Below are 24,247 nucleotides of genomic sequence, written 5' to 3' on the forward strand. Positions count from 1 at the left end.
ATTGGCAAACATATGGCTACAACCCAAATCTGACATTAAGTTGAATCGGACTGTCTTTGGATCATTCGGGCGGAATCGAGCAGAAAAAAATGTGATGTAAATGGCAGTCCCTCCGAGTGGATGAGGTTCGGTCCTTGCATCAACGGGGTAGAGCGCCGAGGATGTGGTCTCTCTCCTCGCTACTAGATTCCGTCCTCCCGTGCCATGCAGCTGAACGCTGCGGCAGCCCTCGCCCTCTCCTCTCTCCCGCCACCATAGCAACCAGGCCTTACACTTATTCTTTCTCTCCGTCAATCCCTCCTGCCATTGTTGGCAGGGCGCGATGCCTCTACGTCAATGCTACGAGGAAGAAGGAAGGAGCCAGAATGCGGACCCACTACGTAGATGTCGAATTGGGTAATGATGATGATGATGGCTTTGACGATTTTGATGAAGAAGGGGAAAATGAAGATGTTGGTGGTAGTGATGATGGCGAGCTATTGCCATTTGACAAGATGAGGCGTTGGCTGGAGAAGAGGCCCCGGGGGTTCGGCGACGGGAAGACGTATGAAACGAGTCTGGAAGACCAGCTCCTCCAGGAGATTGAACAGAGTCGGAAAGCCCAAGAGGCGAACCTCAACAATCTGAAGCGCAGCAAGTCGAAATCTGAGTCCATGAAGCAACCCTTGAAGCTGCAGCAGGATGGTATTTTCTTTTTCACCAATTTCTTATGGTTTTGCTTTAGAAGGTAGCTTACACTGTCGATTTTTTGTATCATCGTTGGTATGTTTGGTTTTACCGGGTTGGGCTTTTAACTTCTTATCCTTTGCAGTTCATATGGACGTCCCTGTACTTCTCATTTGGAAATTTTTGTTTCTGATGACATTTGATAGTTTTCTCTGGCTACACGGTTTGTAGTTATTCCAGGGCGTGCACGTATTCGTGTTGGTAATCTTCCAAAGAAGAAAAACATTCATAGAGATTTACGGTCAGCATTTAAAGGTTTTCCAGGCCTTCTAAATATTAGTCCAGCAGTTACTGGAAATAAGACGACCAGAGATCCCATTTGCAAGGGCTTTGCGTTTCTTGATTTTGAATCAGATGCAACGGCTGACAGGTGATCTCCAACTACTCTTACTATTGGAATGTCTACAAGTTTGAATTTGCAGCATCTGCTAGACTGCTACTTGCGTTTTCTTTTTCGCCTTGCTGTACATACGCCTATATGGTTTCAGTTCTGGCATTCTTCTGTTACATCTTTCTAGAAACACCGGTAGAACTTATGAGGCCTCAGACCTGTAACCTGCCAAATCCGGTGGTATGCTCAACTTGTCGTCGGGTGCTTCCCCGGACCAGATATTCAATTTAGAGACCTATCTAAACCATCAATTGAGGCGAAGAAATGCATACGATACTCTTTTTAAATATGTTTAAATTTTACCAGTGCATATCCTGGCATACCAATTTGATTTCGTCTGTTAGTTAATGTTCAACGTGGTTCTATATTTGCTGTTTGTAAAATTGTTCCATTTGTTCATTTCCGTATAGAATTTGGGCAACCTGGATGTTTTGATATGACTGACCTTGCGTAAACATTTGTCGTAATCAGCTGTTGTTGATTCTGTTGTATGTAGGTTCCTTGAAATATATTCTGGGCAGACCGTCGTCTTTGGTAAAATAGAGAAACAAATTTCATGTGATGCTTTAAAGCCAGACAGCCTTCCCAAGTCTGGTTCTGGATCAGCACAGAGCAATGTTAGATATAGTCCACGATTAAAGATTGTAGATTTGGATACAAAAGTTAGTGGAAGTGACTCTACGAATCTTCCCATGGAACCATCATATAGAAGTGAGATTGAAGACCCTGCAGGAACCATAACTCCTGCTGGAAACTCTGATAAGGAGGATATTGATAGCGAGAGTGGTCGGGGCTTGGTCTTGAATTTCCAAAATTCTGAATCGTCCATCAATGACACTGAAGAGGAGACGGCGTCATCCAGTATTTCAACATCAAGGAAACAAAAGAAGATGCTGGTCAGAAAGAAGCAAGTGAAAGTCCCAAAACCTGAGAAGGGGTTGAAATCACTGAAAGTCCTTGGTTCTGCAAGCAGGTGCTGTTATGCTATGAACAGATAGCTTTATTTAGGTGCATGTTGAATATATTTATCAAGTTCACTACAGAGCATGTTTTTCACAGACTTTTTTGTGAAAGTGCAGACTGAAGATCAGGGAAAGAGCTGTTCTAACAGATGTATTCTCAAAGTATGGAGCAAATACTCCTTCATCCATGTAATGACAATGCATCTCTAATGAGATACTGGCTGAAGCCCTTACACTCCGAGGTGGACACATTCACTACTCCATCTATTAACTATGCTCCAAGGGGGCACAAGATTTGGTCAGGTAGTATGTCTGTTCTCTACCTCTCGTCTTTAAAATCGTTATGATATCCGTGGTTTTAATTGTTTGTTTTAGACTAAGTTGCATAAAGCTTATAAGCTTGAAACGTTCATCTTGCTGCTGGCCCTTGTCCTGTTCCCTTGTCCTGTTTAATAGTTCCCTTAGTTGTGCCCTATGCTGCAACGTTGCTTTTCTTTCCTCTTCTTCATTGACATTGAATAACTAAACCTTGTAGAATTATCTTGTCGACAATAAAAAAGAGACTGCTGATATGCCTTCCCGGCTCAACACTTGTATCATCCATATTTTGCACTTGTTGCTTTCTCTGCAGAAGTTTGTGCTTGCTTTTGGACCGCCTTGTCGAGAAGGTCACAGTTTGCACTTTGCAGTTTATTCCAAATGTGGTGCTGTTATGCGGCTGATCTGTACTTCCTATGGTCTTATATTGCAGATGGATTTTGGTATGAAACTCACAAAACAAAGGAAAGAATCTGCAACGTGGGCTGGCCACTTCTCCCCGTTAGAACCATCATATGGTTGAAGCGTTACTTGGCAGTTCCTGAACTTCAGATGACTTTAGGCCTACCGCTAACGAACACGTGATTTTGCTACTTCCACCATCCTGGCTAAACCTCTTTTTTTTACTATCCTCCCATTTCATGCTCGTCTATGTTAAATAATGTATTTGTTCCATGGCAAAAACAAAAGACCGTGCTGGTCAGAGCTGTTCAGATCTATCTAGAACAGGCACTCCGGTGGTAGTTATTCACTGCTCTTAATAGTTTATGGATACGATGTTCAAGTCATTGAAAACAACTTTGTGCAAACATAACTGGTCAACTTTGTGCAAACATAACTGTAAACATAACTGGTAAAGGGTATAACATAATTGGTCAGGTTGATATAAGTTTGATTCATATAAGTTTGATTCCTATAGACATTATTTTTTTGAAATGCAAATGGTAGCAATGCAAGACTTTAGTTGGGGTTTCCTCAAGTTTAGAAGCAGTCTTAAACCTTGAGGGCAAGGAAAGCTTTGGCCTTTCTTTAGGTGGAGAAGAGGTAAAGTTTGGTGTCTGCACTACCATGTTGGGAGACCCAACAGCACTGGTTTAAGATATGATCATTTGCTCAACAGTGGCACACTGGAACAAAACCACAACAAAGTTTAAAATCATAATCAACCACCCACCTTAAGAGCTTCACCTATCAGTTAGGGCCCGTTTGATTGTAGAGATAAAACAAGAGGGGAGGGGAAAAATTGTACGGGTGGGTGAAATTTCACCCACTCATATTGCTTGCAATCAAACAGGGTGAACTTTCACCTGTTTTTCGTTAAAGCGAGCGGGTGAAAGTTCACCCGCTCGATGGCTGCCTACTAGACGACGCCGAGGGAAAGAGAGAAGAAGGGGAAGGGAGAAGCAGAAGGGGAAGCGAACGACGCAGACAAACATGGCTTCAAATCAAAAGAGGGTTAAATTTCATCCTTTATTTTTTTAAAAAAATTTATTATGGTAAATTTACCACGTTAAATTTTTCCTTGCAATCAAACTGGCCCGTAAGAATGCTCGCTGATTGTGCTAACCCAGCACCTAATCAGCATGTGTGCTGCTGGGGAGTATTGGTTGCTCGATAAAATAAAAGTGATGTTCGTCCTTTTTCGTCCTTACCCGAGCATGTGGTCGTTCCTCATTGTTTCTTTGAACAGATATATACAAATAACTGTTTTCTTTCAGCAGGCAAAATCTTCTTTGGTTTTCGATTGGAAGCAAAGCCATTTTTAAATAATAGTGAGAGTAAGACAAAAATGTTCTATGACTGCGATTTAGCCGTTCTCACTAAGCACATAGAATGAGTTGCTCCAATGGCGACTGAAAGCACGTGAGGTCTCAACGCTTCATCCATTAAAAACTTGACTTCCACTGGGGATGGCTGAATCTCTGGGAGCCCTGGAACACCAAGCTGGAAATCTTTTGCATTACCCCACATGTACAATTTCCCTTCATCTGTAGTAAAGAATACAAAGTCTCATCAGTAATATGAACATTACAAGGTTTCCAATCACTGTCATGCAATGGACTAAACTTAGGCTTACAAAATTTTGGCGCAACACATTCATAAAGCCTGCATAATTTTTCGAACTGCGGCGCCCCATAATTGTATATTTCATTTGATCTAAGAAGAAAAATTCCTCTGCGGATCAGTTTTTACTCCGTCTTAGAGGACCGCAACCGAATTAGACCGCAATGACGCCTGACTTTTTAAAATGACGGTTCTTTCTGTAATGAAGTGTAAAAATGTTTCTTGGCTTCACGAAATTTTCTGGTTTACGCCCCTAGCCGTTTTTATAGACCTCTCTCTCTCTCTCTCTCTCTCTCTCTCTCTCTCTCTCCTGACATGTAAAAGGTCTGACAAGGTACCAATAGATACCATGCATATTTAGATTCTGAAGTTGAGAGATGCCTTCTCTAAAACTAGATACCACATCGGTACCTGGTAAGTTCAATAAAAAAACCACACGCAAAGGCGATAAAAAAAACTTGTGATGGACGCATTCTGTAAAGCATACCAGTGATTGCGGCGGAGGATGAACTACCACATGCAACATATACAATATGCTCCCCGAGAAGACCCTCAACCTCTTTCGGAATCTCACCATTTTGTTTGCTGCCATGACCCAACTGTCCTTGTCTCCCGTGGCCCCATGTCAGCACTTTCCCTTTATCTGAAATGCATCATAAACACAAGATTTTTAAACCAATTTTGCAACCACTGGTTCTTTAAGCAATACGTCTCAGCCATCTCTCACAATGACAAAACACTCCTCGCTTTTCGATCTTTTATTGGCATTCGACAAATTTACTCTGTCCATGGAATCAGTTTCCTCCTTTACTATTTGATATTTTAACTCAAAGTCAAGACAGCTGCCAAAGACAATGCAGTCAAATTATGTCAATTGCTTAACTGGTCGGATCATGTTTACATTTGAATTTCGATCTTGTTCTGCTGAAACTGCTATTTCCGTGAAAAACCCTTATCTATAGATTGTTATATATATTTATAAAAAACTGCAATGTTAAGTTTATAACATAAGCTTACATAAGTGGAATATAGCCTATCACCTACGTTGAAGAGAAAAAAAAAAAGAAGGAAAATGACGTACCAGTTAGTGCTACAGAATGATATCCACCACAGGCTACCTGAATAATATGAACACCTTCAAGGCTAGAAATGGGCTGGGGTCGCCAGTCACTGATTCTAGTTCCCCTCCCAAGCTCAAAGTTGGAGTTACCTGAAAAAAAGCAACAGGCATGTTAAAGCTGGTGAAAGGTTCATCCAAGAAAGATCCTTAGAGCAATCAGGCAAAATCACCAAGGCTATCCTCTTATTCACTCGCAATGAAAATGAACAAAGGCATCAGGAACTATAAGTCTGCCATTTTTTCAACCTAACAGCTGCTTTCTCCACATGAAAACGATACAGGGGACAGAACTTTGCTATGCTGACAGTCCTGCATTCATTACTTTCTAGTACACCAGAGATGTCTTGTTTTGAGATCAATGTAACCTACAGACCAGTTGAGTTGGCATGATTGGATTGAATTGGATTAAATGGTAATCAAGATAAAACCACCCTATTTATTGTTTCTTAACTGATTTGTTGTAACGAACTGCAAAACTGGAACTTATCAGAGTACAATGGAGAGCATTTATATACATGATACAAACAAACAATGACAAAATTCTAAGACAGGTGCTTACAAATATATTAAAAGGACATTCAGTTGCAATTGCAGAAGGATAATATGAGACTTTTGTAGCCTCACCTCCCCAACTCCATAATTGTCCATCTGCAGTTAAAGCCATCGTGAAAAATCCACCACATGCAACAGCGGCAATAGGCACTGGCAAAGCCTCAACCTTAGTGGGGGTCCCAAGAGCACCTTCATCTGGGGCTCCACCACTTCCAAGACCCAATCTGCCTTCACCTTCATCTCGACCCCAGGTAAAAAGCTCCCCTACATCCACTGCACTATCAACAGAGATACAAGAGAGACAAAGCAAGAATAGAACCAAAAAGATGAAAAGAAGTTCCTCCAAAAAGGAATACCAGTAAGTTCTCTTTTAGTGAAAATTAACTTAAGAAGCAAAAAATGTCAAATGTTAACTCTCAATCTACTAAATAAGAAAACATATTTATTATAAAGCATGAGCTATAACTTGTAGATGTATAAGCAATACCTCAATTATGTTCATTTTGAAAAATTTTAAGAACCCTGTCGGATCAGCTAATCAATTTTTTTTTACAAAAATCGAAAACTGTCAACGCAGAAAGTTTTAAACATGCAAAGTACAAACACAATTAACATCAGTTTCTAAAAAGGGCAGACTTTTAAAAATGCATGGGATCGTGCAACACAATACTGAAGCTTGAAATTTTTCTATTTTCCAATTAACAGTTCACTCCATCAAAGGCAGTACCAAGCTCAGAAACAGCTGCAGTATGAGTTCCACTAGTTGCAAGATGACTAATTTTTCCATTCCAATCATATTCCAGCAGCCTAGGAAGCAGCTCCCTGTGGTAGACAGAGTGGCCAAGCGCCCCAAACCCACCATAACCCCTGCACTCTTGAAAAAGGCAGTACTACGTAAGTGATATATCAAAGCATCTTGTTCTATTCAATGGAACAAAAAAATCCAAAAGAGAGCTTTAAAATGGGAAACTAAAACATCATGGAAGTTTTCTTGGTTTGCAACTTGCAAAAAACATGTTGTCCATCGTTATCAACAGACCGCTCTTTATGACAATCTGTAAGCTATTCTCTGAAGGGAGACTTGAGAATACCCTCAGAATAAAAGTAAGCTCGCAACTCTAAAGAAGATTCCAACAATTGCCACAAACATACTGGTGAGATACTGAAACATGGTCAACTTTTGCAGAGTAGCCATTACTTTTTACATCTAAATGCCTCCTAGAATCTTTTATCCATGCAATAGTGGAATAGATGTGAAAAGGGAATAGCAAATCCTTCCATAAAAGTGATATAGTAGCAGAAAGAATGTGGTAACTGGTAACTAGATCCATCTTGTCCTTTTCCATCTTTTTCGTTAATCTTGTTTTAGGGCAAGTTTGAGATTTCAGGATATCAGCTCTAGGAAATGTTCACCTGAATGGAAGTGCCCCCAGCTAATGTCACACGTTGGAGTGCCAGTATATGGTTCTATTTTGAATCACCCAGACTTTTAGATGATTTTGAAGGTTTTTGTGGTTTCTTGTTGGTGATACAAACATTTGCTTGTTGTCAGTTTCAACTGAAGTTTTCTTATGCTATAGACATATCTACACCCTGTTTGGATCGAAGGAGAGGGAGAGAAAGAAATGAAAAGGATAACCATTACTCTGTTTGGATGGCTAATTAAAGAGGAAGGAAATGAAAGGAAAGCTAAAAATTGTGTTTGGACGCAAAGGAAAGGGAAGGGGAAGGAGGGAAAGGAAAGGATTTCCTAGTGTATTTTTAATCCCTCCAAGCACGGAAAGAATGGGAGGGAAATGAACGGCCTTTCATCTTGGTACGAATATTGCCCTCCATGCAATGCCATCGTGAGTGCATGGAAGCTCTCATCCAAGGGCCGATTCTGCTTCTCGCCACAGTGCAGGCGCCCTTGCCTTCTCTCCACAGTTGCAGTGCAGCTATGCTATTCCTCTCTCTCTCTCTGTGAAGCACATAAGTACGGAAGGGTGTACTAACGATTGCCAAAGAAAGAGAGCATCTCATACAAGTATGCAAGCGGTGATAGCAGTGCATTTATTAGAATTATACTTGGAAATCTTGACACCGTGTTTCAAGAGCTAAGAACAAGAGAAAATGGATTATGAGGACTAACAGAAGGACATGGACGCCTCTAAGGATAAGTGAATATCTCCATGGAAAATTTTTACTGGAAGTTCAAAACCCCAAGCAAGAGATCAACCATAAACGATCGCTCAAGCTTCTGGATAATCACAATCAACTTTGACAAGAGAAACTATGGGGCATAATCCTGCTATACTAAGATATTGTTGGGGGTAAAAGAAAGATCTGCTATATCGTGAAAATTTCATGAGCTTGATGAAGAGGAAACCAACCGACCAGATCGGAGGTTTGAGAATTCTCCTCATATTATGTTCTCACATAGGAATAGTAGATGTACAAAAAGAAATCTTCTATTAGCCGACCGCCTACAGTGAACTCAGAAAGTTCTGGCAGGATCTAAGAAGATAGAATTACCCCTTTTCGACAGACTGGTTACCCATCTCTTTGCCTTTTTTCCTCCTGTGCTAACTATTAGTTACCTGATTGTGTTATTTGCAGCTCCTTTTTCAGAATACAGTTTCTGCTTCAATCATGAGATTCTGACAGTCTTTCAGTACTCCGAGCACATTCTTGAACTGTTGTGACTACAATCGCAAATGTGCAACAACAGAATACATCTAAAAAGCATAAGTAGCAGTAGCAGCATATCCTAGGGCTTGAGCACTTACTAGCTATTAAGGGCCATCAAGATCATTACGGCAGAAGGATATGAAAACCTGGTAAATGTCCATATCGGTAAGGAATCTCGGTAACAACTCTATCGTGATAACAGCTCTTCCTTTTTTTCTCCGCCATTACAGGTTATATGTCTCTTATTACACATGCAACCTTTCCCAGCTGCAAAACAATTGGTTCCCTTCATGAGCATCCGGAAACAAAAACCTACTACCGGAATTTATTTATTGAAAAATAAGTGCCTCTTCGCATTCACTGTTTGGTGAATGCGAGTTTTAATTTGCCAATTGCTCTTCAAGATCACCAATTGCCTTAGTAAGCATCTAAGATCCAAACCTACTCCCGAAGATACTCAACAAATTTCGCTTGCATTGTAATGGGTTTCCAGAAAATGGAGGCAAAATTTGATCAACTAAGCTACAACAAAAAAACAAGGGGGCACTAACCACGTGAAGACGTCTCCATTGGTAGTAAGAGCGCAAGAATGAAGCCCACCGAGAGCAATGCTCCGTACGTTTTCCAAATTGGGATTGAGGACGGGAGTGAAGATAGATTCCTCGTTGCCGAGGCCGAGCCTACCACCATCCCCCTTCCCCCACACCCAAATCTTACCACCGATCAAAACGGCGGAGTGGAACAAACCACACGAGATACCCACTTCGACCGACGCCGGGGATGACGTCTTCGTAAGACGTCCGGAGACGGGAGAGAGGCCGAAATCCGAAGGGAGATGGAAGGATGAGACGGTGGTTGGGTACAGCCTGCTCTCCTCCACGCCGCCGCCAAGTTGACCGCAGCTTCCTCTCCCCCATGAGAGGAGCTCCACCGCCACCGCCTCCGCCTCTGCAGCACTATGGTTAACGTCGTTTGTGGAGGGGGAATATCCCGGAGAAGACAAGGTGCCGGAGGAGGAGTAGGATCGCCGGAACAACGAGGAGAGCGACGCTGACAGGCGGCTGATGAGCAGCTGGCGTTGCCTGCTACCTATGCTCGTCATGCTGTGGCAACCCACTTCCGAATGCCTCCCCAGACGTTCAACACGGTCCCGCCTCCATCGTTCGCGCCTTCCAAATCAATATATCTCTCTCGCTGGGCTTAGGTTTAAAAAAGAAAAGAAGGCGGACTCAGAGCAGGCCTTAGAACGAAAGTTTGGTCTTGATTTTCTGTCCAAAAGGTGACTTACGTCAAGCCTGAGATAAATCAGGACTTATTAGTTCTCACGATGGGAAATTGCTGGAAATGCTTGTAATTTCTTGATTTAAAAGATCAGCCAATTACAAACAAAAATTACATGAATTTCTAAGTTAATCAAAGCATAAGCAACAAAAAATATCTTTTGAAAATAAACATACAAGTTTGTGGGTTATGTTATTTTTTCCAACTAGAAGTAGTCGAAGTGTGCAGGAACCGTGTAAGCTGCATCCCTCTGCACTTGGTTCCCCTGTGGCTTGCCTCTGCTGCTGCTGCTCTTGCTCATCAGTTGAGACGGCACTTCCGGTGGTCTAACCGATCTGATCAGTGCCCAGTTGACGCCTCTGAAAAACTCGTGACTCTTGATCTCCACAGACCCTTTCAGGAACCCAATTCTCTTTTTTGGGTTCTTCATCAACAGTTTGCTTATCAAGTCTTGGGCTCTCACCATCTCATCAAAGTCACTGCATCCGGCAACAATCTTTTGGAAGCTCAGAGGCTGCTTGATTATGTTGATCAGTGTTTTCTCATTGTTGTCACCTCTAAACGGTGTTCTCCCATACAGCATCTCATACAAGAACACTCCAAAGGTCCACCAGTCTACGGCGCTGCCATGACCCATTCCCGAGATCACCTCCGGCGCCAAGTACTCATGCGTGCCGACGAATGATTTCGACCTAGCATTAATGGGTTCGACGACCACCTCCGGGCTCGGTTCCTTTGCAAGCTTTTTCACAGTGGTGGTGGTGGAGGAGGCGGTGTTCGTGGTGGTAGTGGTGGTGGTGGTGCTCATGGTGGTGGCAGTAATAACAGTGATATGCTTCGGGTTCTTTCGAGATCCATTAACACCTTTAGCCACAGAGAAGCATGAGATTACAGGCTGCATAGGTAGTGCACAAGAGTAGGCATGATCTGCAACTTCACATTGCTGCTCGGCAGAATCTTCATCTGTGCTCGGCTTCGGCTTGAGGAGTTTCGGAACCACATCGCATTTGAGGGAGAGGTCGAAATCAGAAAGCATTATGTGCCCATCTTCCCGAACAAGCACATTTTCAGGCTTCAGGTCTCTATAAACCACTCCCATCATATGCAGATACTCCAGGGCTAACAGCACCTCTGCCGCATAGAACCTGGTTTGCATTAATGAAACCAAACGATATTAGCATCTCTCTTATGGAGACTCAGTGACAACATATGATTAGACCTGCAAACGTATTACTACTTGGAACTTAAGAATTCAACCAACAACTACCCCAAACAGGTTTCGACCACTTACCAGTTTAAACTCAGATCTTGTGAATGCTTTTATCCGCAAACTTATTTATATACAGGGATCCTGGATCCTTCCAACCTCATCTTTTTTGTGTCACCTTGTTATAATGAGACCATGAAATCTCATTCTTTTCTTTTTCTTTTTCCCTTTAGGAAGCAGGAGGTGGATTGTGGGCCCAACAGAGTCTTTATCTTTGAGTGGGCAGTCTAGGTTTTGGGTTTGTCACACTTCTGATAATTCTGATCCCTCAGTTGGGCGATTCAGTCCAAATCATTATATGCTTCGTTTTTTTCTCTATTTTTCCATTAAAGGAACTCCTTTTTATACTTCCATGAACTTGAAGGGTCTCTTCCTTAATGATTAAACGTCATGAACCCAGATCATGCTCAGAAAGGCAAGGAGTCAAGGTTCATAAAGTCGAATCAGGGCCTTTACCTCATCATTTTTTATACTTCCATTTCCACACCCATCTCATTTTGGGATTTTTTTTTTCTTTGGAGGCAACCAACTTTCATCTGATCTTTATCATGCTTGGGTTGTTTAAAGTGTGAAAGTGCTCATCTTCTGCTGACTAAAATGTCGGTTTAGTAAAGAATCGAATCCAACTCTGACCTCTTTTTTAGCTTGAAGAAATTAGGCCGAGCCACTCGTCATGATTTCGTCAAACCAGAAAGAGGGTCACAATCTTAGTTACAAGGCGATGGCATCCTAAAATTTTACAGGGAAAAGTCACAAATGCAGAGAAATTAAAGAGAAGAAGGTGGATAGATAGTTACAGGGTCGTAGATTTTGAACTTACTTGGCGGAGGAAACGGAGAACCGCCTGTTTGGCTGACGCTGCCGGACGGTGTGGAGGTCACCACCAGGGCAGTACTCCATGACCAAGCACGAGTAATGCGAGGCCTCGAACTGCGCATAAAGCGTCGGGAGGAAAGGATGGTCCAGCGTCGCCAGTATCTCCTTCTCCATCTCCGCTCTCTGCAGCTTGTTCCTCACCACCAACGCCTCCCGATCCACTACCTTCATGGCGTAGAGGCATGTGGAGAAAAAGGGGTAGCGCAGCTGGCAGAGGTAAACATTGCCTATGTCGCCGCTGCCCACCCGCCGGAGGAGGCGGAAATGGTCGAGTCCCACCGTACCTTTCTCTCTCCTCAGCAGCTTCATCGCTTCCCACGCCGCTTGATTTGCCTTATGGGGCTTGCCTACCGTGATGCTAACAGATGCCGGCTTACGAACAGAGGCGGTCGAGCTCGAGCTACTGAAACTCAAGTCGCTGATGCGGCTGTTGGTGCTCGAGTTCTGGCCGGTGGTGGTAGTAGCAGCGGCGGCGGCGGCGGTGGTGGTACCGGAAGACGAGCCGCTGCTCTCGTACTCGTCGTCTTCAGGACACCTGGTAGTCATTGCCATCCTCCCTCTCTCTCTCTCTCTCTCTCTCTATCTCTCTCTCTCTCTCTCTACGCGACTGTAGTCTCGGTCCGAGTTAAAATAGCGGGAGTGGTCGTCTTCTCCAAATGATGAAAGGGGCCGGAAACGTGTCAGCTTTGTCTTTCAAGTTATCTTCCGTGATGATGATGATGGTCCTTCTCCTTTATTAGCTTGTGTTTTAAATCTAAATTTCCTTGTAAAATCTTAAATCTGTATATCTCGAACAGTTCAAGGCGAGATGAGCTTTGGTAGTAACTGTTACTACCGGAGGAAGGGTTTAAAAATTGGTGCAGAAAGCATAATTGGCACAGAGAGAGAGAGAGAGAGAGAGCAGAGCATTGAAAGAAAGAAAAAGAGTTAACAAAGTTTTGCTAAGAAGAAGAAATAGACTTTTGAATCAAACCTCATCTCATCCTCTCCTTTTTTTGTGGAAAAGAGATCGAAGATACATTTCAATTAATCTTAGTAGCATCAAAAGCAAACTACTACAAAATAACATGTCACGTGTCCTTGCAAACGAGCCTATAAGCTATACAACAAAAGGTTTTAAGACTATGGCATTATGTGGAAAATGAGAGGTGGTCGTTGCCTGGAGCTTCTGAAAAAGAGAAAAGGAAAGGGCATACGCATGTCCTCGTGCCTTGAACAATGAAAAAGATGGCTGACTGCCCCTTCTTCTTTTAACTCTTTTGCGGAGTTTTTGTCAATTTCCAGTTAAAAGGGAGGGGGGTGGTGGGAAAAGGATTTCCCACGTAACGCCTGCGTCTTCTTTAACTACAGTGGGTGGTGCTCGTCAGTCGTCCCATCTGTCCCCTGTGACACAAATTAGGGAAAGCAAGGACTTCTCTTGCCTACGGCGACGGCTGTGCTGCTGTCTATTTCCATGGAGAAATGAGATCAATCACCTAAGGACTGTGATAGCGATTACTTTCCAGACGTCTTTTCATAACCTGCTGTTGCTGAAACTTGAGTATGCGCTTACGAAAGCATTCTCACACCTAAAGATGTTAGATCTAAGATTCTAAGACCCAACCAGAGTGCATTTCTTAGTCTGTTCATCCCCAGCTTGCTGGTCTCAATGAAAGGAAGGAAAGTTTGAAAAGGCGAATTAGATTTTAGTCGAGAGAATCCCTGTACCATGAAAAAACAAACCATGCTGAGTTCACCATTTGGCCAAAAATGCCAGCTTCAAATATATGACCAGATCTTTACAAATCATTGCCTACAAAAACCATTTCTCTCTCTCTCTCTCTCTCTCTCTCCATATCATTCATGTTATGAATCCCTCTGGAACGAGTTGGCCTGCTCGCTCCCACTTTTTTCCTGATTCCTTCCACACGACTCACCATATCCGTGTACCGTTCATTACCAACAATGCACGATCATAGCCATGCACAAAATCAGAACTCAAGCAATTCAAGAAGTAATGACCCATACGGCTTTTCAAACAAATATACGACGGAACCGCACCGTCACCTGGCCGGCCAATGCAATCACCACAACACGCTATAAATGGACCCCAAACCATTAAAGCAAAGGGTCATCCCTATAAAAGAAAAAGATGTTAAGGAGGTGACTCTTCATTAACAAACACGTCCACAGAAAACCTAAAGAAATGAACAAGGTTAGCAAGAAAGCTACAGCAACGAAGCATCAATTGGAGAACCATGACTTTTAGATCCACAGGTAGGGATTTTCTCAAGACGAATGGTAGCTTCTACAATGAGGACCCAAAAATGAAAAATTTCTACCTGCAGAATATCATTCACATTTCATTAATTTAATAGTAGGCCGCTACTGAAAGAAAAACACATTTTTCTTTCTCTCATCAAGCATCGAGGAAACAAATCCTGTGTGAAACTGATTACAACTACTACACTTCAGAAATCAACGGCACAGGATGTGCCAGGGAACATCAAGAGTATGAGAAGCAACAGCCCAACCCTCCAAAAGAGGTTTACAAGGGAACAAATTAGTTTAGATCTCATCCGAGGTCCCAGGCCTGTCCCCATCTTGCTGCCTAGGGGATCCTGACACACCTTCCCCATTGTTAGCCGTACTGCTATTTGCACTGGCACCTCCTACTTCCTCGTAACTCTCTCCCCAGAGACTCCGCCTGGCTACTGGAGCAGAGGTTGTTCTACGACGTGTCCTTGTCACTCCTCTGTATCTAGATGGGAACACCCACTCCCTGTTGAGAGGGGATCCCGGCCGGAATACTCTGAACAGAAGAAGCACAGTCCACCAGTTGCCTTCATCACTAGGAAGCTCAACCTCATGCCCCGTAAGGTCACTCTCCCCATCAACCTCAAAGGAGTCCTCAAACATCAGTGCTCCAGGCATTGCCGAGCGAATGGTGCTTAGAACATCTCCCAGATCTCTTTGTCGTTCCAAACGCCTCCAATCACGCTGCCGGTCTGGGTCCACTTCTGATGGACGGGCAAGTGGGTGTTCATGTCTTGCATGCTTCCTGAGATCTGAATATGTGCCACTATATGTACAAGATTCCTGTGCACAACTCCTGGTCTTTGTGTTCATGAAACGGCGTGCAGACTCCACTACAATCCATCCATTTATCTCTCCACGGCAAAGCGGGCAAGAAAGCTTTGGCATTTCCTGGTGCTCACAGATTGCATCCGCAGCTTGCTGACCATCTTGGGCTGCATGAACATCTGAATCAGTAACCCTGTCCCTTTGATCGGTTGAATGAGAAGAGGAAGCTCTTAATGGCCATGCCTCTGAAAGATTTTCTACATGGGTGACGAATGCAGGTGATAGGGAAGCAGATTCAGTAAATGCTTTACGGAACTGATCAAGACAATTTGAATGGCGATAGCTGGTATCACACATGTAAGGACGGCAGCCTTTGTCATGGGAAGAACATAAAAGCAGCACAGCATTATGGGGATGCTCCATGCAGACAGGGCATCGCACTTCTTCCCATTCCTTTATGTCTTCCACTTCTGTGGGATTTCTTGATGAAGATCGCCTACTGCGACTAGAGCTACAATGAAAAGGAGACGGCCTGCATCTGTGAAGAGAGGTAGAACGGTCTCTTCTTTCCTTTGGCATGTTAATGCTATAACTGTTATCACAAGGGGAAAAATGTCACTTGCATGCTTGCAACTTATACAATTAGAGCACATCTCAAGACCAAGAATGGACCTGAATATGGGCAACAGATACATGAGTCAGCTGTATAAGTTAAGACCCGATATGCACATGTCAATACGAATCATGGTTATATTTTCAATCCAAAAAAAATCTCTTGTCAATTTCTCACAAGTAGAAACAGTGTAACAAGAAACATGCGATGTTACAAGCATGGAAACCATCTTTGGCACGAAACCAAGTAATTTGGATCGTACCACACTACCAATGGCCAAGGAAGACCCTTATGGTTTTACTAGGCTAAAATACGATGAAAGCAGGAGGTTTTACCATGAAATGTAGAAAGCCAAAAGAACAAAAAGGAACCCATGATCAACACACCATACAAAGTTTTGTAACATGGCAAATCAACAGTAGGCATAGGAAACCAAATCAAACAACAGATAAATAGTTTGGTTGCCACACAATCCCGATAGTTTGCATTTAATAAAAACTAACGTTGAACATAAACAATACAGAGTTGTTCTTCTTCCTTGATATTGCTTTCAAATAGCATTCTCATAAATCTCTCTGAAGGATCCTTCCATTTATGAGACACCGTATTTGATTCCCATAACAATTACACATTAACACTGAAAATTACTATTTCACGTGTATCCAGTGCATATACACCAATACTTGCTAACAGTAGGTTAACCAAATAAAAAAAATTTTGAAAGGGGAAGAAGAACACAAGTCATTAAGCAGGAAAAAGGGCTGGGCAGCTGTAAACAGCATTTGACTTTAAGAAATTACTGAACCATATTGAGTGCCATAAAATGGGGGAAAAAACCAAAAAAGAAAAGATGAATATTTACAAATAGCTGATCAGTTTCATATCCTTAGTTTTTAAATTTTTCTTAGTCATAGTTGTCCATTCATAATGAAATCCAACTCACCAACATAACAGCAAAAAAGAAACGTTGAGAATTAGATCAGCCAAAAACAGAGGTCGGACAAGAACCATTGTAGCTCTTACCGTTGGTAAAGAGAAAACCATATAGGACTTAAGGACATAGCACCATACCATATAGCAGCTAATATATAAAAGATACAACAATGACAAGAAAATCTATTCCCAAATTACCAGTCACTGTCTATACAGTAAGTAATAAGATCAGTGCTGGGTTGAACTAAAAAAAATCACTGTACTGCAAAAGGGAACAGTTAAAACTAAAAGTGATGCACCACAATTTGTTGTAATCACTAATCCTGAAAAGCTTCATTGGAGTCCAACGTATGTCTCTACTTCTGCTGAAAGCAACCAAAATAGAGGGTACAGACTGTCTGGACCCCTCAATCTCAGACAAAGAAAACCTGGACTTGTCTATCGAGCTAGTTAGGCAATATGCCGATATTCTATCTCTTAACACCATTAAAGCTCTTATTTCAGGCAACATGGACAGAAATTTACTGATGCAGTTCCAAACAAAAGCTACTCCAATTTAGAGGCAAAGAAAAATCACTTGCAATGAGCGTGACTGTTCAGAGCCAATCCAAAAAGAAATCTCTTCCTTTCAATTTCTTTCTTCAATAGTTGACTCTTCATGCTCTTTTCCTTCTTCAATCATTGAAAAATATTAATTACTTAAGACGTAGCCAACAAATGGTCTACAAAATCTGACCACTCTAGCAGAAGATCAATTGCTTCCTCACATGGTACTGAGTGGACAGCACTGATTATCTGGCCACTCCATGGAATTTTGCTTAAACAATAGTGACCTAAACAGACCATAATCTATAGTACGGAAAAAAAACACACCACCACTACATAGTCACCTTCATCTGAAACTCCAGTACAGTAGAAAGTCCATAACCCAGGATCCTCAAATTCTTCCAGCATAATAAGTAGAAACCTGTGCTGCCATCAAAAAGTCAGTACTTTCCTAGCTTTGTATTAGAAAATAGGGGTCAGTGGCAACCAGACCACTCTATCTGTTTGTGATTTCTGGCAAATTGACTATAAGGATCTAACAATCAAGTACCTAAAAATGGCTTTGTAGATGAAGCATAGATAACAGCACCCAGCAGGGCCAGCACAATAGAGAATAGGCAAACAAACCTCAAACGGCTAGTTTGAGCATAAAACTAGAAAAAGAGAAATTCTGACATGATTAATGATACTTGAAAATAGTTGAAATCATCCTAAATGAAATATTTAGCATGTGAAAAAACCCTGCAGCATCGATCGTTTAAAGAGCAGAACTGTACCACATAAAGACATATGGACACAAGAAATCATCAGAATTGATGCAAATATTGGAAGTTCACAAAAAACATTAAACCATCAGAGAAAAATTAGAATAGCAATAAAGCCACTACATATCCATATGTTTGGACATTCTTTTTTTCATGCTTATACGCAGGCAAGAATTGAGTAATAATACATAGGATTGACTGCAGCGTTTGCATTTGCCCATATTTCTCCAATGACATGAAAAAAAGTCCTACTATATGGTGGCTAGATAAAAGCATGCTATTTGTGTCACATCAAGCCATTAAAAGGTATGCACTTAACCGAAACTTTTTCCTTCAAAAAACCAGCAATGACATCTAAGGATGACAGAAGAGGAAGGTGGATAGTGTATACTGTAAATCCATATGCCTGTGCCCATAGGGCTGCACACGATCTGAGTCAAGCCCGACTTGGCCACCTCGAGCTCCTTATAGCAAGCTCAAGCTCAACTCGACTACACAAAATCGAGCTCGAACCCAACTCGTTCGTTTAGCGTTAACTCGTGTAAGCATTAACTCATTAACTCGTATAAGCATTAATTCGTGTAACTTGTTTAACTCATGTAAGCATTAACTCGTGTAAGTATTTAACTCGTGTAAGCATTAACTCGTGTAACTTGTGAAATTTTACTTTTAGAGCTCGAAGTCGAGTTGAGCTCCTTATAGCAAGCTCGTGTAAGCGTTAATTCGTGTAAGCGTTAATTTGTCTCCTTATAGCGTTAACTCGTGTAAGCGTTAATTCGTGTAAGCGTTAATTTGTGTAACTCGTTTAACTCATGTAAGCATTAACTCGTGTAACTCGTGTGTAAGTATTTAACTCATGTAACTTGTGAAAATTTGCTTTTACCCTAAAAGTTAAAACCGATGATTCGGTGAACCGGTTTTGGCAATATTATATGGAGTACCGGTTTGTGGGTCGACTCGAGCATAAATTACTCGAGTTCCTAAAACTCAAACTCGACTAGTTTTGTAAGCTTGACTCGAGTTGTTTCTAAACAAGTCGAGCACGAGCCAAATTTTTTCGAGCGAGTTCGAGTTGAGCCCGAGTTGGCTCCGCTCGTTGTGCAGCCCTATGTGTCCACATGAATAAGAGATTAGACATAGAAGAGTTTTACTTAGTAGACAAGCAATGAACCTTGAATGGAAGAAGAATATACAACCATTTCTCCATCTATGGATAAAGAAGCACTGGTTGGTTAGCATATCATCTGGATTCTTTATCAGCTCAAAGGAACATAGAACAGAAATTTCTCATGCACAAGCATCAATTTCTCATGCACGCACACACACACACACAGTCGATGACAATCTGGAAGGAATCTAAGAGTCGAAATTAAATATTTAGAGAAAATCAACATTCAAAAGTAAAATCACAGGAAAAACAAAAAAAGACAACTCAGAGTCTTCATTAGAGCATAGAATTCAAATACAAGACTAGAAAATTGCATTCCTGCTTCTAGTATCAACCTTCGATTTTCATACATCCCATACTATAAAAATCTAGTGGATATCATTCCCGAGAGACACACAAAGGGAAGGCATAGAATGACAATCTGAAAGGGCTCTAAGAGTGAGATTAAAACAACTCAGTTTTGTTAAAGAAAATCCATAAACTAACAGAAAACATTCAGAACTAAAACAAAGTGGTGAGATGGGGAAAATTAAAATCAACAAAGAAAATAACAATTCAAACAATCTCATTTTTCATTGAAACATAGAATTCAAGTGCAAATCTAGAAATTTTCATTCCCGTTTCTAATATCAGCCTTGTATTTTCAGACATCAAACCTAGCAGATGCCATTTTAAAGAAATCATCAGCATCGGAATTGGAAACAAAATGCCCAGCATACATTCATTATTCTGACCAAAATATCTTCTCATTCTGGGTAAACTGAAACAGGTAAATATGGCAAGACAAATAAGTAGAGAAGGCAGGAGCACACGTCCGAAACCGAGGAAACAGCACAAAGCAACATGATGAAACTTAAAGATTTAGAAAGGCAAAAAGTGCAAGAAGGATTAGACATGTTTTTGCTCAGTTCACAAAAGAAACTACAAGCACACCCAAACGAGAAACTCAGACTAAACGTCCAACAAAGTCTTGCTTCAACAAGCCTATGACCCACATGTCCATTCTCAAGTCGAAAGTGTAGTTGTCCCGGTCATATATAGCACAATTTCAATGAACAAGATTGAAGGACACCGTGCCACAATCCATTTGGCCACGGAAGAATACAGATTCACACAAAAACTACGGCCCAAAGAAAAGAAAAAAAAAACATTTCCCAGTAAAATTAAAATATCCCAATCAGGATACAGTCCATGCCAACAATGACCCATCCGCAGCTGAATTTTGTCACGTCGTGTAGATCATGAGGATCAACCAAAACAAGGTACCAAAAAAAGAAGATTCCGTTTATCAGATGGGGATCGATAGATCAGAGTCGAATCATCGAATCCCTGAAAACCTCCAAACATACACAATCTCGTCATTGAAAAGAAAACACGCAAAGTCAGAACCTCGATACCGGTTCCCAATACAGGTAGAGGCCAACCAAATGACCAAATCTAAATACTCGAATCCAGCAGCCAACAAGGGAGTGCCACAAAGTCGGCAAACAAAAAAATCAAAATGGGGAAAAAGAGAAGGAAAAAGAGCGCCGCCCAGATTCGAAACCCTTACCAGATCCTTGTTCGATGGTCCTGATCTTTGTCTTGGGGAAGAAAGTCACACCGAAGGGAGAACTCTGAGTTTTAGGGCGGCTACTCCCGTCCCTTCCTCCTCCCTTGAAGAGAAAGAGAGAAGAGAACGCGAGAGAGAGAGAGAGACAGAAGGGAAAGGCGAGGAAGGGGAAACGACACTACGGGCAGCTATTTATTCTGACGAAGTTGCTGAGCTGGCAGCTGACGTGGAAGAGCATGGTCCGTAGAGCCTCCAATAACACGACCATGAGCCGGTTCCTCTATCTTTCTCTCCCTTTAACGGCGGCTTTTATCTTTCTCTCTCTTTCTATATCTTTCTCTCCCTCTAACGGCGGCTCTTATCTTTCTCTCTCTTCTCCTCTTTGACGGTGGTTCTTCTAAGTTCGATTTTTAAAAGATACTATTATGATAGTATTAAGGAGTATTGTCGTCATTGATTTTAAAATTAAAGATATCATTATAATGCTAAGTGAACTGATTCTTGAAAAAAAAAAAAAAATATTACCTATTACAAGCATGCTTAATTGGATAGGTTTCATCTGCTTGAATCTTGAATCTCTTTTCAAGTTTAGGGTCGAATTATATGACATTATGTTATCTTAGTACGAACTTATATTAATCTTTAAAATAAATTCATAACACAATTGTTATTGTTATCAAATTATTCAAAAACATTCAACTGGACCTTAGACTCGACAAAAATGTTGGACTCGAGCGGAGCTGCAGCCTATGACCATTGAGAAGTTTGACTTAAAATAAAAATATATTCTTTAATATAATTTCATATATATATTTATAAATAAGATATGTATAACTGTATATATTTAAGTAAAACAATAGTAAGTGGTAGCCTGAATTTGAATATGAATTATGAAAATTAAAGGCGGCAGCTTTTGAAATAGTTCCGTTTTGTAAAAAGGACCTACGGGACGGCCGTTATGCCCGCAGTCCCAGCCCACTGCGTAAAATCTGGAAAAGACTTATTTAAGGGCGCCAGCTTTTTATCTTATTTTTAGATTTCACATTTTTATTTTCAGATATACGAAAGTCTTTGGTTGAGCTTACTCAAAAAGCTTCTTGAATTATTCTTTCACCATAATAAAAATTGCCAAAGAAAATTCATAAATGGGAAAGTGCAGTTTTAGATCAAGGCAAAATTAGCTCATAGACAAATTCTCTTCTTAAGAATATATTGAAATGTTGATTTTAAAAGCCGCCTCGCTCTCACTTTCATTTTTCAATGGGGTTTGTCCAACTATGTTAGCCGTCGTTGTTTATTCAGTCTAAGCAGTCAGTCAACCAGCCAGCTAAAACTACCATCGAAAAAAGAGAGAAATCATCAAAAGATCCTTGTTGCCTTGATATTCTGAAAAGGATTTTATCCGGATATATCGGGATAATCTTGTCTACTGAAAACATTAAATTGAATAAAAAAATTAATCTGTTTGAAAAGCATGGTGTGTTCTATCATGTGAGAGAGGCAGCTGAAACAATTCCCTCGCATGAATTATGTTCGGAATTACTCCATTGGCAAAGCCTCCACACCAACCCCCAAGTCCCTAGATCGTAAAGTTTTTTTTATTGGAATCATTGTTTTCTAGGCTGAAGGAGCAATGAAATTTCATCTAGAATCTAACATGATCAAACTAAGAGAAATGGAGAGCGTGTAGTTTAAGTTACAGAATCACATTTTATGATCATGATCAATTGTGCACGGAACGAACAAAATTTCACAGAAATTCCCCATAAACTAGTTTACATGAATTGTGTAGTTGGTTGTTTTGAGGATTTCATGAAGTCTCTGTGTTCATACTCTAGCTTGATCTTGAAGACAGCGACATACTTTTTTCTTGATTAGCTTTGTCAGGTCCGAATTCTTCAGCCAATGGGGTAAAGATTGAGGGTGGTCCGGAGTTCCTGCTGCTCTTGACCCTTGTGGTATTAAGAATTCTATAATTTGTTCTTAGACCGGTAAACGCTCAACAATTGAAGATGATGAAAGGGTCCCATCCTTGAGAGACACTTGCTGACCTCTGAAAAAAATTCAAAGTGTGAAGAAGAAGCGAAACTTCACTCCTTTCATCGTTCTGAAGTCAAACAACGAAAAAATATTTGCAGAAACATTTTGCCGTTTCTGTGTTGTAAAGATAAGAAAAGAAAATCAAAAGAGAGAGTCAACCCCAACAGGTTTGGGTTTCCTCTTCAAAACTTATCTTGTAGAACGCAGGAAGAGATTTTTCGTTATAAAAAGTTTTTGCCATCAAGATTGAGAAGGCCTCTGACTCAAGTGCTTAAAAGATGATCAGGATGAGATACATAACCTCCCCAACATCTCAAAGTTTTGGGCTTCAAGATTTGGGAGATGAAAATGGAGGGAAAAGGCTACAGATGAATCGCTATTCATCCTCCCTTTCCAACTACATGTTCAATATATAGCTGAAGAATGACTCGTATTCTTTGAATTTTTGTTTTTGTTTTTGTCCCCATCTTCCAAACAGACTTTATAGAAACATTGTGCACCTTACTTCGTCAATGGCAGGAACCATATGGCCCACACAATAGAGCAACGTTGTGAGTCGACAAAGGAAACGTGGTTTAAGTCTCAATAAAGGTGGGGAGGGAGAGGAGAGATATCCCGAAAAAGCCGAAGCCCCTTCCCTTTCTCAGACTGATTTGCGACCTTTCTCAGACTGCTTTGCGACCTGGATGGAGAGCAATATACCTGCCAACTAGAGTGTCAGCTTCAGCCTTTCAAAACAGACAAAATAATTTCTATACGATGGACCAGCTACCAAGTGCAGTGCTACTAGGCCAGGTCACAGGTAAGGCTGGACAGGCCCAGCCAGTCCAGCATTACATGCATAAATTATTGAGCTTCAGAACAGGCTGGAAGATTAAAGACTATACCTGCGGCGTGAGGTTCACCATACTCATGCCATGCCCACTTCCTTTCACTTCTGCACGTTAGGTGATTGTGTCCCATTACCGCAATGGATGTTCTCTTGCGATTCGATTTTTTCTCTTTATTGGAATATGTCACAGTTATACTGAAGGTAGCAAACTCATTCTGAAACTCAAGCCTTCATTCATCGAAACAAATACATTCTGTAACTGAGATACACCACCTTCAGCAATGAGTACGCTTTGCTTTAACTCAGTTACCCATTCATGCAACAAAGTGAATGGATTGATATCAAAGTAGAACAGCCGCTAACAATAATGAAGAAAACAGAAGATAAAAGTAGCACACAATCTTGAGAAATTACACCTCCAAACCACTATGACATAGAATGAATCAGTTCTGGAATAAATATGCAACAAAATCCCACATTGCAAATTCGTAGTACTTTGCTGTGTATAC

The 24,247-nt window shown here is 41.2% G+C and overlaps 4 protein-coding genes across 8 annotated transcripts; 1 reads left to right on the forward strand and 3 right to left on the reverse strand.

Moving 5' to 3' along the window:
• The first annotated feature begins 58 nt into the window (after positions 1-58).
• LOC116248725 (uncharacterized) lies at positions 59-3,148 on the forward strand. The gene is made up of 5 exons (XM_031621679.2): positions 59-684; positions 898-1,096; positions 1,614-2,090; positions 2,197-2,382; positions 2,831-3,148. Exons 1-4 carry the CDS (start codon positions 162-164, stop codon positions 2,270-2,272), a joined length of 1,275 nt encoding a protein of 424 aa, XP_031477539.1. The 5' UTR covers positions 59-161; the 3' UTR covers positions 2,273-2,382; positions 2,831-3,148.
• An 895-nt stretch (positions 3,149-4,043) lies between these two features.
• Positions 4,044-9,936, reverse strand: LOC116263964 (RCC1 domain-containing protein RUG3, mitochondrial). Its single transcript, XM_031643819.2, has 6 exons — positions 9,355-9,936; positions 6,861-7,000; positions 6,206-6,397; positions 5,543-5,671; positions 4,949-5,104; positions 4,044-4,385 (listed from the first exon to the last, which is right to left on the reverse strand). Exons 1-6 carry the CDS (start codon positions 9,903-9,905, stop codon positions 4,192-4,194), a joined length of 1,362 nt encoding a protein of 453 aa, XP_031499679.1. The 5' UTR covers positions 9,906-9,936; the 3' UTR covers positions 4,044-4,191.
• Positions 9,937-9,957: 21 nt separating this feature from the next.
• LOC116263954 (protein kinase PINOID 2) lies at positions 9,958-13,089 on the reverse strand. 2 transcript variants are annotated; one of them, XM_031643806.2, is made up of 3 exons: positions 12,172-13,089; positions 10,261-11,229; positions 9,958-10,098 (listed from the first exon to the last, which is right to left on the reverse strand). In XM_031643806.2, the coding sequence occupies exons 1-2, from the start codon at positions 12,777-12,779 to the stop codon at positions 10,290-10,292; spliced, it is 1,548 nt and encodes a 515-aa protein (XP_031499666.1). In that variant the 5' UTR covers positions 12,780-13,089; the 3' UTR covers positions 9,958-10,098; positions 10,261-10,289. The 2 variants fall into 2 exon arrangements, with proteins under 2 accessions (XP_031499666.1, XP_031499658.1); XM_031643798.2 differs by lacking the exon at positions 9,958-10,098 and having other exon boundaries at positions 10,143-11,229; positions 12,172-13,088.
• A 1,506-nt stretch (positions 13,090-14,595) lies between these two features.
• Positions 14,596-21,031, reverse strand: LOC116258594 (uncharacterized). Of its 4 annotated transcripts, none has more exons than XM_031635803.2 (3): positions 20,867-21,031; positions 17,727-17,803; positions 14,596-15,882 (listed from the first exon to the last, which is right to left on the reverse strand). In XM_031635803.2, exon 3 carries the CDS (start codon positions 15,867-15,869, stop codon positions 14,775-14,777), a length of 1,095 nt encoding a protein of 364 aa, XP_031491663.1. In that variant the 5' UTR covers positions 15,870-15,882; positions 17,727-17,803; positions 20,867-21,031; the 3' UTR covers positions 14,596-14,774. The 4 variants fall into 4 exon arrangements, with proteins under 4 accessions (XP_031491663.1, XP_049935323.1, XP_031491658.1 ...); XM_050079366.1 differs by having other exon boundaries at positions 17,727-17,808; XM_031635798.2 differs by lacking the exon at positions 17,727-17,803.
• Positions 21,032-24,247: the final 3,216 nt, after the last annotated feature.

The sequence above is a fragment of the Nymphaea colorata genome, chromosome 1, assembly GCF_008831285.2.
Source record: "Nymphaea colorata isolate Beijing-Zhang1983 chromosome 1, ASM883128v2, whole genome shotgun sequence".
In the NCBI taxonomy this organism is placed as follows: Eukaryota; Viridiplantae; Streptophyta; class Magnoliopsida; order Nymphaeales; family Nymphaeaceae; genus Nymphaea; species Nymphaea colorata.

What these genes read in the sequence shown, in the direction of transcription:
- LOC116258594 (XM_031635798.2), bottom strand. Translation starts at nt 15,869, where the DNA reads ATGCCAAAGGAAAGAAGAGACCGTTCTACCTCTCTTCACAGATGCAGG.
- LOC116248725 (XM_031621679.2), top strand. Translation starts at nt 162, where the DNA reads ATGTGGTCTCTCTCCTCGCTACTAGATTCCGTCCTCCCGTGCCATGCA. An exon ending in CTTGAAGCTGCAGCAGGATG is followed by an intron (nt 685 to 897) that starts GTATTTTCTTTT and finishes CACGGTTTGTAG; the next exon opens with TTATTCCAGGGCGTGCACGT. An exon ending in GTCCTTGGTTCTGCAAGCAG is followed by an intron (nt 2,091 to 2,196) that starts GTGCTGTTATGC and finishes GTGAAAGTGCAG; the next exon opens with ACTGAAGATCAGGGAAAGAG.
- LOC116263964 (XM_031643819.2), bottom strand. Translation starts at nt 9,905, where the DNA reads ATGACGAGCATAGGTAGCAGGCAACGCCAGCTGCTCATCAGCCGCCTG. An exon ending in AATGGAGACGTCTTCACGTG is followed by an intron (nt 7,001 to 9,354) that starts GTTAGTGCCCCC and finishes TCAAGAGTGCAG; the next exon opens with GGGTTATGGTGGGTTTGGGG. An exon ending in TGCAGCTGTTTCTGAGCTTG is followed by an intron (nt 6,398 to 6,860) that starts GTACTGCCTTTG and finishes CAGTGGATGTAG; the next exon opens with GGGAGCTTTTTACCTGGGGT.
- LOC116263954 (XM_031643806.2), bottom strand. Translation starts at nt 12,779, where the DNA reads ATGGCAATGACTACCAGGTGTCCTGAAGACGACGAGTACGAGAGCAGC. An exon ending in TTCTCCGTTTCCTCCGCCAA is followed by an intron (nt 11,230 to 12,171) that starts GTAAGTTCAAAA and finishes AATGCAAACCAG; the next exon opens with GTTCTATGCGGCAGAGGTGC.